This window comes from Molothrus ater, chromosome 8, assembly GCF_012460135.2.
Source record: "Molothrus ater isolate BHLD 08-10-18 breed brown headed cowbird chromosome 8, BPBGC_Mater_1.1, whole genome shotgun sequence".
Classification (NCBI taxonomy): Eukaryota; Metazoa; Chordata; class Aves; order Passeriformes; family Icteridae; genus Molothrus; species Molothrus ater.
The window spans coordinates 19,078,196-19,094,409 of NC_050485.2; the positions used below are offsets into that span (position 1 = coordinate 19,078,196).

The 16,214-nt window shown below is 41.2% G+C and overlaps 1 protein-coding gene across 7 annotated transcripts in view; it reads right to left on the reverse strand.

Moving 5' to 3' along the window:
* Positions 1–14,165: 14,165 nt before the first annotated feature.
* The window catches only part of PANK1 (pantothenate kinase 1), a 35,538-nt gene continuing 33,489 nt past the window's right edge, over positions 14,166–16,214 (reverse strand). For 5 of the 7 annotated variants that reach the window (XM_036385416.2, XM_036385415.2, XM_036385413.2 and 2 more), the window contains one exon: positions 14,166–15,956. In XM_036385416.2, coding sequence (XP_036241309.1) covers positions 15,897–15,956 — 60 coding nt within the window. In that variant the 3' untranslated portion in view covers positions 14,166–15,896. The remainder of the gene's footprint in view (positions 15,957–16,214) is intronic. The other 2 variants (XM_054515552.1, XM_036385417.2) reach the window with 2 other exon arrangements.

Below are 16,214 nucleotides of genomic sequence, written 5' to 3' on the forward strand. Positions count from 1 at the left end.
TGGTAAGATATGGCAATAATTTTGATGGTATCCCAGTCACTCACAGATTGCACAAGAAACTTGGAGAGCTGGAAAGAAAAAGGTGGCAGATGGGTTCTCTATAATTTACATACCAGTAGGTTAAAAGAACAAATATGTACATTATAAATAAATATCCACAGATGGTCTAGGGCTTCCCATGTTTATTATTTCTGGACAATTATGACAACCCTCTGGTAGCAACTAATGTATTTACCATTCTAAAAGCATTCAAGGACAGTATTCCCCAGAAACTGAATAGATGCTACTGACAATGAGAACAGTTAAAGAAAATAATGTTTAATGGTAAAAGGAGCCCAGATTATTTCCCATGTCTTGTTTTTACATTAGTTTTTAATCCTATCCACTTAAATAGCATTACCCAACTAGCAATTTGATGCAGAATGTAAGCCTGATTCTTAGTGCATATAAGCATGGATGTACATCCTTTACACAGACTAGACATACAACACACATTAAAAAAATACAGTTGCTTCATTTTTCTCTTATTTGCATAATGCTCTGAGACAGCATTCACACCAAAGTCCAGGAAATCATGCTACAATAAAATACCAAAAAAAGAAAAAGACCAACAGTTTTTCGGTGCAAACTGGTAATGTCATCTAAAAGCAAACACGAAAGACTCATCATTTACTGCCTTCTCTCTTCATTATCTCATCAAACAAAACAACAAAAACTGATAAATATGACACATAAACCAAATGAGAATAAAAAATGCTGTTCCTTTTTTTTAAGTCAAGTAAAAGCAGCAAGAATATCTTGATTTGTGGATAGCTTGAGGTTGTCCAACACTGAACTGCAGCTGAGAAACAACTATTCAGTAGCACTTGCATTGTATGCAAAGTAACCAGTAGAGTTTTATTAACTAAGACTAAATTCATCCCAACTCTCAAAATATATTGTTGCATGCCCTCAAGCCAGTTCTACAATTCCCAGCTGCTGCAGGCTCTGGGGAAGAAATCTGCCACAAATTGCTGGCTAATCTTACAAATGAATAGCTCATCTCGCTGCTGAAGAGATTATCTGCTGCCTCAGGGGCCTGCATAGTTTAAACTGCTGCAGAGACCAAGGAGATGGATTTTGATCTTACAGTGTAAGGAAAGGTAAGTGCCTCCTGGCTATACCTGAGTTCTGTGGGCTCCTCTCTTCTGCCACAGTGTGCCAGACAAGTGTCATCTGAGCAGCACCCACCCTCCTGTGCTGAAAAATGCTGCTTCAAAAACAGGAGGATGGGGGACCTGAACACCAAAGATTTCATACTTAAAAGATCACAGCTTTCCCTGCATGCAGTTATATCCAGCATCCTCCAAGCTGCAGAGAGACATGGAGCCAATCCAGGACAAGAGTCTCCACCAGGGTGTCTTCACCCAGAGCAGCTGACTCATTGCCCCACTGGGAACAGCTCTCCCACTTCCCAGCAAGTGCAGAATGCTTCCAGAGAGGAAAACAAAACTATCAGTTCAATAAGCTCCACAGGAAGCACCTTCATTTCCAGTGAAGAAAAACAGAGTGATTAGCTTGGACAGCTTCAGTTTTGGTTTTTAAAAACTGCACCTTTCCAAATGTCTCCATCCCACAGGCTGGGAGCCCACCTCCTGCAGGCAAGCTTAGCTTGCAGTTCTACTACTCACAGTCACATCAATGTGTGCCAATTACCACAGGCAACAATATAGCTCATAAAATAGGTCTTTTGCTCTCATAAGGCTGCTGTAAAGAAAACCCTCTTAGGAAAAAATGGATAAATTTGAGATTTTTATTTCTTTTAATCTGCTTTTTTAAATCTACAGGAGACTCTACAAAAATAATCCAACTGGAGCTGTAGTGACTCACCACAGGACAGAAAAGGTAAGATACTTTTCTTCAATGCCATAAAGTTTCTTGTTTCAGGTTGGAAGGAAAAGGTTATTTTTCTCTGTTGAATAAGGATACTAATAGCATGTAATTTCTCCTTCAAATTCTGTGAACAGGAACCTGTACCATCATCCTCTAAATATGCACTCCTGCTAAATGGACAATGTGCTGTGTTTTCTTACTGGTTACAATAGGATCATGACGAGAAACAAAGTGTGTAAAGCAGGAACAAAAACAAGTCCTAAAACAATGCACAAAAGTATCAGTGCTTTCCAGACTAAAATAAATGGTAGCAGATTATGGAAATCTTACATTAAACTGACTTCTTAGACTCACGATATAAATTAAAACAGTGCTATTTATCTAATTGTTTCTGACGTTTAGAATTTAACAGCAGGTCTACAGTACCTTCAAAAGTATATTTAACAATTTAGGTAAATGTAAAACAGAGTATAGTGCATGCATGTAACAATTATGCTCTCTAGGATTAGAGGCACCCTCTTAGGGGTGGTTTAATCTTCCCTTTTAGAGTTTTGGGCATTCACCTATTCCAGCTAAATATAATCTGTTTAATAAAATTCATACTCTTATGATGCCTAGGTCTATTTTCCAGAAAACAGAGAATATACTCCAAGAGAGAATAGTATAGGGAATGTATCCTTAATTGTACACATGGCTATACATCATGAAAGTGAAATCATTAGGTGAAAACTCAAGAGTTACAACAAAAACAGAGGACCATATCTTCGTGTACACAGCTAACTAACTGCACATGCACAACTGCATTAAGATATCTGAGCTACATTTTTCAGGCAACTGCCATAACCACATGTCATCCTCCCCCTCTGACCACAGTTTGATAAGCAATTATTTCTTTCAGCAGCAGTGATGCCGGCAGAAACAGCCCTTACCTCCGGCCCCCTGCCATGTGTTCCTTCCTTTCAGGCCACCTTCTCAGCCCTTGACACAGCAGCCACGCAGTCAGACAGATCGGGGTAAAAAGTTACGAATAAAAGAGAAGCAAAGGTGCTTTTGAACCCAGATGCAGTTCCCCAGGAGCCCCACACACGGTTGTGCTCATCCAGCTCAGAGGGTGGCAGGGGGCTGCTGACGCAAGCACGGTTCTCTCAGGAAACACATGCCAAATCTCTCCCTCAGGAAGCAATTGTGTTTGCACCAAAGCATCTGAAAAATCTTCCCCCCCTGTGCCCAGTCTGTTGGACCTTGGCCTGGGAATATGGATCCGGAAGGGATCCCTGGGGGTGTCCTCGTCCCCTTCCTCACAGCTGCAGACAAGAACCAGCTCAGCAAATCCCATCAGCAAGGCAGCTGCAGGTGAACGGTGCACAGCTTGAAGCTGAAGTGAATGTGCAAGCTGGGGCAAAAAGAAAGTTCCTGAGTTTTCCCCTGTTTACATATCAGCTGAATCAATTCTGATAAAGCTTTGTAAATTCAAATTACACGCTGTGCTATATTGTTTTGCATCATCACTTTCCACCTTCAGGTGAAGGCAAAAGTTAATGATTGAATTTTAAAGGCATTAATGTGGAAACCCCTTAGGGAAGCCCAGAGAAACCTTCCATTAAAATACAGCTTCTGTTACACTGCTGCAAAAAATGGAAAAGTAAACATTAAACACAATGCAACTGAAAAAAAATATAAAACAAGAACAAATTATGAGCTATGTAGCACTAAAAACAGAAATACAAAAAGACAGTAACAGCTAATGATTTGAGGTGAGCAATAACATGGCCCTAAATGAGGCATAATAGAATCACTCTGAGGAAAATGCAATCCTGTTTCACTTCATTAAGTTTTATGTTATCCTCCAATTTCCCAGCACTAACAGAAACATTTCGTCATTGCCATTGCAGGAGTGGACTTAACCAACAGACTCAGCTATCCCAACCAGCTTGTTAACTTAATGAAATCAATTCAGTCAAAATGCTACCACAAAAACCCAAATTCATCCCAAACACCTAATTAACAACTTACCTAAAACAGAACAGTTTGATACATGAGTGACAAATTATCAGAAAGTTCAAAATAAGGATAATACTCACTGTATCTTTTGGCTTCTTTTTTTCATTGAATAGATTCCCTGAATTTAGTCAGCCTGTGAACACACAATTTCCTACAAGACCACTTAGCCCGAGTCTATTACTGCACACCTGGTTGCCCTACAAGAGACAAAGAATTCTCCTGGGAATACACTATGTTAATACCCCAAAAGTAATATCCAGGCTGTTCAGGATACGGCTCGCTGCGATTAGCTGCTTCCACAGCTAACTGACCCTGCGAAGGCCAGAGGGCAGCCCTGCAGCCTGTGCCTGGGCTTTCGGAGCCCCTTGGGGAGCCGCTCACACACGCACCAACACAAACACACACAGACACACAGGCAGACACACAGACAGACACACAGACAGACACACAGACACAGAGCCGTGCGCGGGCACCCCGGGACAGCCGCGCGTCCGCACGCACGGGGACGGCGACAAGGCACAGCCCTGCCTCTCACACCTGCTCGGAGCAGGTACATTTGTTCTGCTTATGCAACATGAATAAAAGATACCTGAGCTTCCTCATGCCATCTCGCAACTTGAAACGCTGTTTATCCTCAAATGCTGTTTACCTGACCAGCATCTTACCTAACCAACCGCTTATATATGCACATATATCTATATATATGTATATGCATTCCGTCATTAAATAGTGGCGTTTACACTCATTTTTATTGATTTTTCAAGGTTTCCGCAATTCTAAGGCTCCACGACACAGGCAGGGCACGAAAGCGCCTCGGCTGCAGCCGCGCCGCCGGGGAGACGCGCTGCCCGCCCCGCTCCGCGGCCACCCTGTGTCCCCGCTGTGTGCCCGCTGTGTGCCCCGGCTGCTGGCGGGCCCGCAGCCCCCAGACCATACCTGCAGGCTGCAGCCCTCGCTGCAGCTGGGCCCGGAGGAGCCCCCGGCCGCCGTGCGCTGCCCCTGGGGGCGGTGGCTCCGCGGGCCCGGGGGCGGTGAGCCCGCCCCGCCAGCGCGGCCGTGACCGCGGGCCCGGCACGGGAGCAGGGAAGGGTCGGGCTCGGCTCGGCCCCTCCCCGGCGGGGGTGCCCCGTCCCCACCTGGCCGCTGCTTGCCCCTCCCCGCAGCGGGGCCCGGCCGAGCGCTGCCCCTCGCCCGGCTCCGCCAAGCTGTCACCCCAGTCCCTCCTTCGTGGTACCTTCACCAACACGAAAAATGCGTCTCGGCACTGCCACGGGAGCTTTCATCGCATTAGGAGGGATTTTTTTTTTTTTTTTCTTAGCATCGAGGCAAAGTCAGTACTGGTATTTGTGGGTCAGTGCTCTCAGGCTTTTCGTAAGTTATTTTAAACTGTTCCAAAGTCAGGCAACATTCAAGAGTGGAAATAACACCAGAACTTGTGCACATGGATGGTCCTCTGTCACACACACCAGCCCTTCCTGCCCATTAGGAATCATGCTGCTGTTTGGTAGTTTTTAAATTTTCAAATGCAGTTCAAAACCCCAGAGCAGGGGAAGGACTCACGCAGATTTGGACCCTAGACTCTTGGAACAAGTTTCAAATTCCAGCAGCCTTCTGTTTATCCAAGAAAGATAAACTAAGTGGCCTGCTGAATACTGCATGTGTTTTTGGGCAAGATCTGGAAAGCAGCAGGTCTTTGCTCAGAAAGGATATTAAACATCCTGTGACACTTTCCATGAGAACAAAGATCAAATGGGATCTTTTCTTACCCTTCTTGTTGCCAGACAAGAGCTGCTTGGTCTTTGTCTTTCCCCAGGACCTTTCAGTGCTGCTCTGAAGAGCAAGTGCAAAGCTGCCAGGAGAGTGCAAGCAGAGCCCTGGGAGGGTGGCAGGGAGCTGTTTGCTCTGCTGGTCTTCAGGGTAAGTTCAAGCATACATGATTTGGGTAAGCATGGCAGCTTCAGGGCAGATTATTAATTGGAAAAGACTTCCCTTTCTAGGTGACTCTAAAGCTACTCCGTGCCACTCAGCAGCACAAGAGAGCCAGGAGAGACTGATCTTTCCCCTCCTGGTGCACACTGTGGCATGAAGCTGCACACCACCCATGCACATCTTCCCTAGCCCCTGTGGCATGGGGCCCACAGCAGTCCAAGAGAAAAGGGGCAAGGTTTTCCCCACCATGCATGTGGGTGATAAAAACTTGCCCTTGAATAAAAAAAGTGCAGCTCTTACTTTCTTGTTGAGTTTTTGATTTCCCCCTGCCCCCCGCCCATCTTTTTTATGGCTCTTTAATATTTTGGAAAGATTTTTTAATCTTACCTGTGTTAAACTGTGCTTCATTTTGGAAGACTTCCTTTGCCAAAATACCCTGGTAACATAATTGCAGCAGACTTTATTTGAACTGCTTAACACTGGAAGATAAAATTCTGAACAAGAAAGTCTGGGCATTAAGCTGCTGATCAAGAGATTGGGGATCTCAGCATTGCAGTGAGCCTCCTCTGCAGGTCAGGTTGGCAGCACCTCTATGACAACTCCCCATCAGCAGTGGGAGCAACAGTGGTTATCTGTATTGGCTGCTGACATTTTGACATCTGGCTCAACAGCAGGTAATGCTTCTCTGTGCTATAGAAAGGATATTGTCAGAGCACTACACCACACTGTGCATTGGACATGCCAGGGGAACTCAAGCAGAAAAACCACTCACACTCTGCTGACCTGCCCTCAGCGCTACAACAACAACATTAAAACACTTCTGTGCTAATTAATTTTTATATAAATTCATTTTAAGCACTAAGAAGCTAGATATCACCAAATCAAAATGCATGACTTTCTTTGGTTCTTGGATCAAAACTCTGACACTAATAGAAATACCAGGGTTTGGGTTACACGCTTACACATTCATGACAGGCTTTCTTTTGTCACTCATTTTTCTTATGCAAGTTTCAGCTGCTGACACCACACAAATGACCAAGCAACACAAAAGAAGTCATGAATAATCGCCTTAATCCTTCCAAAGTTGCAGGACTATGAATGTTGCTTTCTTTAGAACTGCAATCAAGGTAGGAAAGGAGCACACACCCTCACCTGGAGTGCCTGACCAGGCAAAGAAAACACAACTGGGCAAGGCCTTGTTTTGGTTTGGTTCCTGTGCCAACAAGAGTAATTCCTTTACACTCTTACACACTTTGCCAACCACAAAAATAAAGTATAATACTAAAGAATTCAAGAGGTAAAATAGAAGTTTTTGCAGTTTGGGGAATGGTTAGGTGCCATGGAATAGGGGATGAATGGCCTTCCTACACAATGAATGTTCTTAACTTGAACCTTTATATACAAATACCTGTTGGGAACTGAAAACCTCACTACCCTCCTTCCACTGCCCTCCTCTCCCATCTCCCTGGAGCCAATCAGCCCTGCCCTTGCAGCCAGCCAGCTGTACAGGGACATGCTGCAGCAGCGTGCTCAGAGGAACATTTCCAGATCTGGTCACTAACATTTGGATCTACAACCTTTGGCATTCTATAGCATTCAAAGGAACCCAGCTTCCCTGGCATCTCTAAAAAATTAAGCCAAAGACTGGGAAAACTACAAGTTCCTATGGTTCCTTCAGCCCCCTCTCTGTGTCTATAGTCCAAATTTTGCCACCTCCAAGGCAAGAAGGTAAAGTACCCACCACCTGAGAGCTGTGGCTCCTTTCTGGAAGTGAAGGCAAGCTCTGTTTCTTACGGACACACAAGATTTTAGCAAGGGATCAAAAGACACTGATGCATTCCTAAAAATATGTGGCTGTGTAGGTCATATATGTAGCCTGGGACAGAAAAACGAGGGTATGTAATGTTGTCCTCACTTTTCATGGACACTGCTAATTCTTGGAACATAAGACCATCATTTGGCATCAGACCAAAAGATGCATTTAAAACCAGGCAGTTTCTAATGACACTCTAAACTAGATGAGGTATGTCGTGCTACCTACAGAGTGCATCATCTTCAGAATATTGGGAAATTTTGCCAGAAGCATCCTCTCTCTTGATGTAAGTATAGGCAGATCAATACTGAATATTAGTTGAACAAGAGGATGATTCATCTCCTTTTACTGATTGCAAACTTCCAGATTTCAAATCTTCTGCCTTGTTACTCTTTATCCACATGTCACAAAGTCCTTGCTCCAAGCACACACTGTAAGATTTCTGGACACATTTATATGCACGTATTTTACAAAGCTCTGCATTCCAGCTAGCAAGTGCAGTAATTTTTCACTGGAAAACACAGATTCATCACTAAAAATGTCCTAGGGAAACATAATTTAACAAAATTTGGCTGTAGAAATGCAGGAGCCTTTAAAAAAACCTTTCTATTTCAAATTACTTGCTTTTGGCAGCCTGCTAGGTTTCCTTGCTAGCAGGCTTTATTTTGGTGGAGAAAGTGAAATGAAATGTAGACATTTTGAAATTTCCCATCAGAAGAAAAACTTAATTAGACATTGGAATTTTTTCACAGCATGGGAATAATAAATTTGAATTAGTCTTACTTGGAAGCAAGCCTTTGTACAGCTATTCCAGTTTTTCTTCCATATTCACCTAACTGTGGACCAGAAGCTTGGGCTATTTCAATCCATACAGGAATCTGACACCAAATATAGGCTGTAATGTCTCCAGTCTGAGGAGACCTAATAATTTCCATCGTTCTACAACTTTTCATAGCATTATGGTTTTGTTCTTCTGGGTGGCAAGCATGGCTTGCTGTGCTCTCAGAAGAAATGGTGTTGGCAGCTTGTCCTGCTCATCATCAACACCCTTGCCTGTAGCAGCCCTCAGGGAAATGCACAAGCTAAAGGAGGGTGAATTGGGGATCAAGGCCTGAAGGGTCTTCATCCTGTTCACCAAATCAGCACACAAAACCAAGTAAAAGAAGAGAGTAAACCACCACCAATTCTTCACACCTCCACAGCACAGAAAACGAATCCTTTGGCAAGAATTTTCTGCACCTCAGACAAAAGCTCTGGCTGGCGTTTGCTGCTGCTGGGGCTTTCAGAGAGAGTTCCTACCCAGCCTGGGGTATACTGTGCCTCTGGACAGGTTTTGGCTCTAGCTCACCTGTAAAATACAAAGCTTAACACCTAGCACTATTTTCAATTCAGTTTTTACTACCTATTTGTTGTGTTCACAGGTTGAGGGAGAAGCTTCTTTGGTTTCAACTTTAATACATTACTTTAAATAAAATATTCCCATTGATATTATCTTCAGCAAATATTTACAGAGTTAACAAACACAGAAACTATTGTCATTCCACACAGAAAGTTACAAGCATCAAAGATTTCTGTTTTATTTGGAGTTCCAGGGGCACTTATGCAACACAGAATCCTGCAGATAATTTTTTTCACCTGTGCTTGGTACAACAATTTTTTCCCTAAAATAAACTATCTGCTCTGAGTAGCCCAATATTTTGGTAAATATTACACCATTGATTATCCATGGCCTTGCATTTCAGTATCAGCCACGTGGCTGCTGCCACCCCAGCCCTGGCAGCACAGGGCAGCAGCATTCCACACCACCTCACTGCTCTCCAGCCAGTGCTGCTGACTTTGGAACTGGTGACACAAACTTCAGCCACAGATTTCTGATTCAAGCCTGAATCATATTTTAGTACAGTGTTTTCTTGTTTGTGTTTTAAAACACTTCTCTGCTGTTCTGCCTTTTTGTTTGTGTGTGTGTGTGTGTGTGTGTGTGTCCCAAATTTCCCTTTACTGAGTTGCCAGTCATCCACCACTGCTTTCTAGCACAGCAGGGGAAATGGAATGGTCAGGGACTGAAAGGGAACTGACTCTAAATTACCTTCTCTCCTCCACTGGGTCTGTAAGGCAATAGGCTAGAAAAGGAAGAGCCAGTTCTTACACTTTTGTGAATAAAGATATTTTAATTGCATAACAATCTCCACCATAGGACAAACTTCTACAGTGCCTCATGCCCACAGTCAATGGACTCCAGAGCAGTATCAGGAACAGCTCTTCTGCTCCCAGCCTGATCAGGGGCTTTATAATGCCAGAGTTGGTGTCTTAGAACTTTATAGTACTGCACATAAAACAAAACTTAAGCAAATTCCCATAATGCTGGGAACCAGATGTTCACAAAAACCTCACTTTTATAATTGTCTTTCAGGTAGGAGAGCTAGAACAGAGATATGTTGCATGGCACCTTTAAAAAAATCAAGCTCCAAATTGAGGAGGAAAAGATTAGAAATTGAAAAAAGAAGTCTTCTTGACTAAAACTAAACTGACCTCTATGATTTGTCCAATGAATAAAAGGTGAATTAGTCAGCTGGGTTTGGTGCCTTTTCTGCTTATTTTTTTTTTAATACAATTTCTTATGTGATGAGAGCAAGTAGTGGAGAGAAATTTAGTTCCTGAATGTTTTCTGCCTAGGTGTAAACGAGCAGGTGTGAAGTGTGTTACAGGTCAGCCTGCAGCCACCATCAGGAAGCAGCTTTAGCTTTCCTTGCACTGCTTGTCTCCCTTCTAAGAGGCAAACCAGTGATGCCTGGGGGCTGCTACACTGCACAGGCAAACCTGCTGGAGAGAAGTCTACAAACCTCCTATAACTGAAGAGAACAGCAAATTTATTTTCTAAGCTAAAACAGAAGTGACAAACACTGGGAATTTGGGAGTGTTTTTGGTTTATCTTGTAAATACTTCTAGATTTTTTTGTGCACAGCCTTTTGTAGCCAAGTGCAATATGCTGAAAGCTAGCTGGGTAACAGCATGCTCCATGCTTAGGACATAGGAACAGCATGTTTTTGTTTACTTATTCAAATAGCAGTAGGGGTGAGGTTGCTCAAAAAACAAAACAATTCTACTAAAAGGAACTACTTTTTTTTAAGTACACTCAGCATTTTGTGATTCATTTAGCCAGCCACCTGTGAAAATGCTAATATAATTTATTTAGGGGTTTTTCAATTAATGAGAGTCATTTCACAGTTAATTTTTAAAATATAAAAAGAGTAAGAGCAATTTTCAAAATAAGAGAGTGTTCTCACTGTTCAAATCAATACCAATAGTAAAGTTTTATCTGCAGGTGAAGCCTATCCAATCTTTTCAGAGAAGCCTCTCATAGCTTCAGTTGACTTGCCACATTACACTAGGGCATTTCACAAAACTGATGTTCACAGACCACCTTGGCTGTGCTGCCTCCATTGCTCCTGCTGACAGCCAGCCTGTCAGGGGGGGCAGGTATGGATAACACCACTATCCCAACTCAGCACAACATCTACAGCTTGGTAATGGTTTACTGCCTTACATGAGAATATTTCCATTGCAGTCTCCTAACTGATGCAGCTGTTCTAAAAGCTTGTAGGGAAGCATTTTGGTCAGCATCCTTCCTATGGGCTTGAGATACTCATTTCTTCATCCTTACTGAAACGCAGGTATTTCCACTTCCACCTGACCTAGCATCTGCATTAGAAACTCCTACAAACTGAGACCAGCTGTTTTATTTTTGTGCAATTTGTTAACACATTAATGGAAAACAAATCCCTGACCAAGTCACAGCACACCAGTGGCCACACCATCTTGTTGCTCGAAGCACCACTATGTCTGTGGTGACAAAATGCATTATCAAACCAGTGTCTGCCCATGATGAGACTTTCTTGCTCTAAGCATTGCTCCCTGATGCTTTCAAGGACGCAACAACAAATGTGCATTCCCTTGCAAGGAAAAGTTCATCTCACAAAAGATTTTAAACCCAAAAAAGCATGCCATTTTGGGAAAAAAAAAATCCTAACATATCATATGAGAAAGTGGTAATGTGGTTAGCTGAGACCAGATCTTCATGGATGGGCATAAATGGAAATCTCAGTAACAGGGGTAAACTCTACTCTGTACGTGCACTGCCAAGGCTGCTTTGGTACCTCAGCATTTGCTAAAGGGCAACTTCTGCTTTGTATTAAATGCCCAGATTCACACAAACTTTTAAGCTTGAAAATAAATGAATGGGTCACCCACTCAAAAACCTGGAAGATGACAAAGTTGTCAATTTGGAAAGACGCTTCTGAAGGTGGAAGTGCCCTGATCATCACAGCAAAGTAAGCAAAACCACTTAAAAACAGGGAATGACACATTGTTCTAAGTAAAACACGATGCCATTTCTGCTGTTTACCCACCTTCATCCCAGGTACCAAGACACAAAAGAGACCATGGTGTTTTTCATAGCCTGTGTTTCATTTAATTCCAAATTCAAAGACACCTTGTACTTTAAAAACAGAACCCAGTAGAAATCCTCATCCAACTGGAAACAATCATGGATGTTTATTTTGTCATCAGTTCAACCCCATATGGTTCTCCCATCTCTAAAGTTCTGCTGTGTCCTGCCAAAAATCACTTGCAAGTATCTTGTGACAGTCTAATGGGAACAGAAGTGCTGATAACAGTGAAACACCAGGACAGCTTTGCTGAGGTTGGAATGAACTGCAAGCACCCCACTTGTCCTAGAAGTCAGATTCTTGTACTGCCCCCATGCACCCCATGCTAGCCTTCTTTATCCAATCTGATAAAGTAAATACTCTTAGCTGTTTCTCTCTCTTCATCCAGCACTAGGGATTTTCCCCCAATACTTTAGTACAAAAATCTTACTTTAGGACACAGACCCTTCTTCCTAGGGGATGCAATCAGACTTTTTGTCAAAACCATTTAAAATTGGGCTGTCTTGGTGGTGGTGGGGAGTGAATGAAGAGAGTAGCATGTGATTCAAGAACAAACATTCAAGTGCTAAAGAAGAATAGGCCACGACAATTGAGAGCGATGAGTCTGACTCATTCTGCTCCAACTTACCCAAATAATTACCTTACCATGTTTCAGAAAAAGAAGCTAGATTAACAAAGCTTGGTCTATTTTAATTTATACCAAACCAAGTATTTTCAACATATACTAAATCTGCAGACTTAGGGAACTGCTTCTTCAACTTCACAATTTCCAAAACAAGAGAGACTCCAACAAGAAAATCCAATAATCTGGATATTTCTAGGTTCTCAGTAATACTCTTGGATAGTGCTGGAGTTGAACTTTGCTTGCACAAACTTCCAGTTTGTACCAGTTATAGTTATAAAACTACACAGTTTATCTGTGTAGTTGAGCAAGAATGTTTTCAGCCTCCTTAGATACCTCTGGATGACTGATGAAGTGGGGCACCTTGGGGAACCCCTTCCAACAGGTGACTGTGGACAGCAACTGGATACCAAACACAAGCAGAAAAATTCAAGACAACACCAATGCTCTCAGAAATGCCCCAAAGTACTCCCCTATGGCAAAAATATTGTAACAGTGCCAGAAATCAACCACACTGTCATTTATCCAATACCTTAATTACAGGAGGAGGAAACCAAGAGCTGGGATTAGTGGAGGCAGGCCAAGTCTGAAAGTAAAGAAGCAAGTTACAGCACTAGCAGATTCATATGATGGTACTGATGGGGAAACAGGAAAAAGTAGTCAACTGTAGATTTCAAGGCAACAAAGAAATTAGGCTTTTCTCCCTTAGGAAGGGAAGAATTGAACATACAGTGTCACTTTCCTCTAGTTTTTCCTACTTTGTGACTTTCCACAACTCTCTATTCTAGTTAAGGTTTGCTAATATTTTTCCCAACCAGGAGTACTCATTTATGTAATATAGAATTCAGAGTACTTTTTCTCATTCTTTTAAATACAGAAATTCACCTATTAAACACTTTAAATTTCAAATCAGCATTTTTAAGGTAAAGTTTTATTTTGTGTTTCTTTCTCTTAGAACTGTGATCAACTTACCTGACAGTCCCCTAGAGTCTTAGGGCTAACTTCAGAGCTACCATGATTGTGCTTTTCTTCTTTAACCACACAGCCTCAATTTGTGCATTTAAAGCCCTTACATATTTCTCTGAATGGCTTGCTAGGTTTTTTTTTTTTTCAATGTGTGTGGGTTTTTTGTTTTTGGGGTTTTTTTTGGAGAAGGAGGGGATTTTAATCTTAAAAGAACAGCAGGTTTTTCCTATTTGTTTACTTCACATTATAGTCTTCCTTCACAATTCCCAATGTGAAGAATGCAAGAACACCTAAGTGACAGACATTCCCATGTCAAATTCCTTCAAAAGCAGACAAAGGAGAGAAGGACAGGATCTTTCTCTGAAACCAGCAGTCACACGGCTGATGTCGTGCTTCCCTCTACTGGTTACCGTAAGAAGAACAGTTACCTCTTAACATTCTGAAGTTTTCCTTAAAAAATCAAAACAGTGTACAAGTGAATCTTTATTTGAAGGCAAAACTTAGCCAATAACATTAATCAAAGTTTTCTTTTCTTTATTAAAAAATAGAGGCACTGAGCAGAACCATCTGCACTTATCTCAAGCTCAATATTACAGAAAATACCAACTTCAACATGCTAATATTATCTCATATTTTTGTTTACAGCCCTTTAAAGTCAATTTCAAGCAGGCAAAAGGCTTCGAAGACTAAAGCCTTGTTATGAAGAGTAAAAACATGTCCAGAACCAAACGATTATCATATAAATAAGTAGCCATGTATGTCACAAAAACAAGTGTTATGTATGTCACATCATTGCTTCCAAGAAATGAATTCCACAGATACATTAAAACTGTCAAAACAGTAGTGGTCTTTATTTCCATCACACAAGTTAACACTTCAGTTAATATTACCATCTTTCAACATTTGGGAGATACGCAAGTCAATGACTTAAAAAGTGAAATGCACCCCCTTCCAAAAATATACTGAATTCTATACTGTCTCTCTGATGAGTCATTGACTTTATGTGACATCACATACAGTCCTGCAAGACAAAATAATTTATGAATTGTTTTTCAGCCTCTCATTTGTGAGCCTTCAAGGTGTCTAAGGAAACCAAGTTTATACATGCTCTGCAGCAACATAAGTACATGGATTTCAAAGGGAGCTCAATTCAACTTGGGAAAAAAAGATCTAGAGAGGTCTACAAATCCAAAAAGGTAGAAAATACCGTACTGGAATAAACACCCAAATTTTAGTGTCCTGGAGAGGAAGTTAAGACTAGTTTAAAAGCAGAAAATACTCTAGTCAGTATTTTTTAATTTTAGTAACTGGGCTTTTAATAATGCTGTTATCAGTTGTTTTCAATTAAGAATAAGTTAAAATTTGTAGACTACAGAAAAATAACTGAAGACAATCTCCCTTTACCATCTAATATCAAGTGTGAATAACATCTTTACTACAGAACTCTTCATGTTGATCAGGGGTTTTTCATCAGAAACAGATTTTCATTTTAGTGTCAATTCAATAATTAAGATTTTAGGTCACATCTTCTTTAAAATTTTTTATTATAAAGATGAATCAGCCCTGCAAAACCAGTTGGCAGTCTCTTCTTGTTGCAATTCATGACCACTGAATAATTACAATCTTTAACCCCCTGCTATTATGAAGCTTCCTCACAGTCCTTTGAAGAAATGCATTTAGCCACAAAATGATTTGCAAATTTTTTTTGGGGGGTGGAGTTGGTAGAGAGTGGTTAAAGTATCTCATCTAATGAGGAAAGGAAAGGCAAAAAAATCAATGACTAGTTTTCACAGTAAAATGCATCAGCTTTGTAGTTTCATTTGAAACCAAGAACAAATCATGAAACGTCATGAAAATAAGATAAAAAATCTCCTAGAGTGATTACTAAATGAAGTTAAAATTACCACACTAATCAGTAAACCCCAGAAGAAAAGCAGATGCCTCATATCACAGGTCCTACATTAAACAGTATCCATTTTTTAAAATAAATCCATAAAATCTGTATGTTTGGCCACTTTGCACATTTTTCCCCTATAAAATACAGTGTACAGAAAAAAATCTTGTAATTCCCTGTATGAATTCTGAAATATAAGGTCAAAACCCAGAAATTAAAGATCAGCTAAAAGGATTTTAAATTATTTACAAATCCAGCAGGTAGAACTACCATAATGGCTTCATTTCCATCCTTGTAGTGGCTTTCACTCTTACCCAGCAGCATCTGCAGTAGGAATCTCTTCAGACAGCTTCATCACTGATCATCTGTCATTTTAAGCATTTCTAGAAGAGCCCCAACAGCTCCAAAATAACCCTTTGAACAAAGGCAAAAGAAAATCAAAACCAATCAAATTCCAAAATAAGACATAACATGAACACAAAGTTTTCAGGCTGAAAACTTTCAAGCTGCCTGTTAAGGCAACTAAAAGAATGTCAGCCCTGTCAAATATTTGCTCTATCTAAAATATGATTTAATAAGATCATCCTTAGGCAGAAGAAAGGGCTTGATACTGGGAAAAGTTCTCCAAAATTATATAAAAAAATAAATTACAACACCATAATACTGATGCTG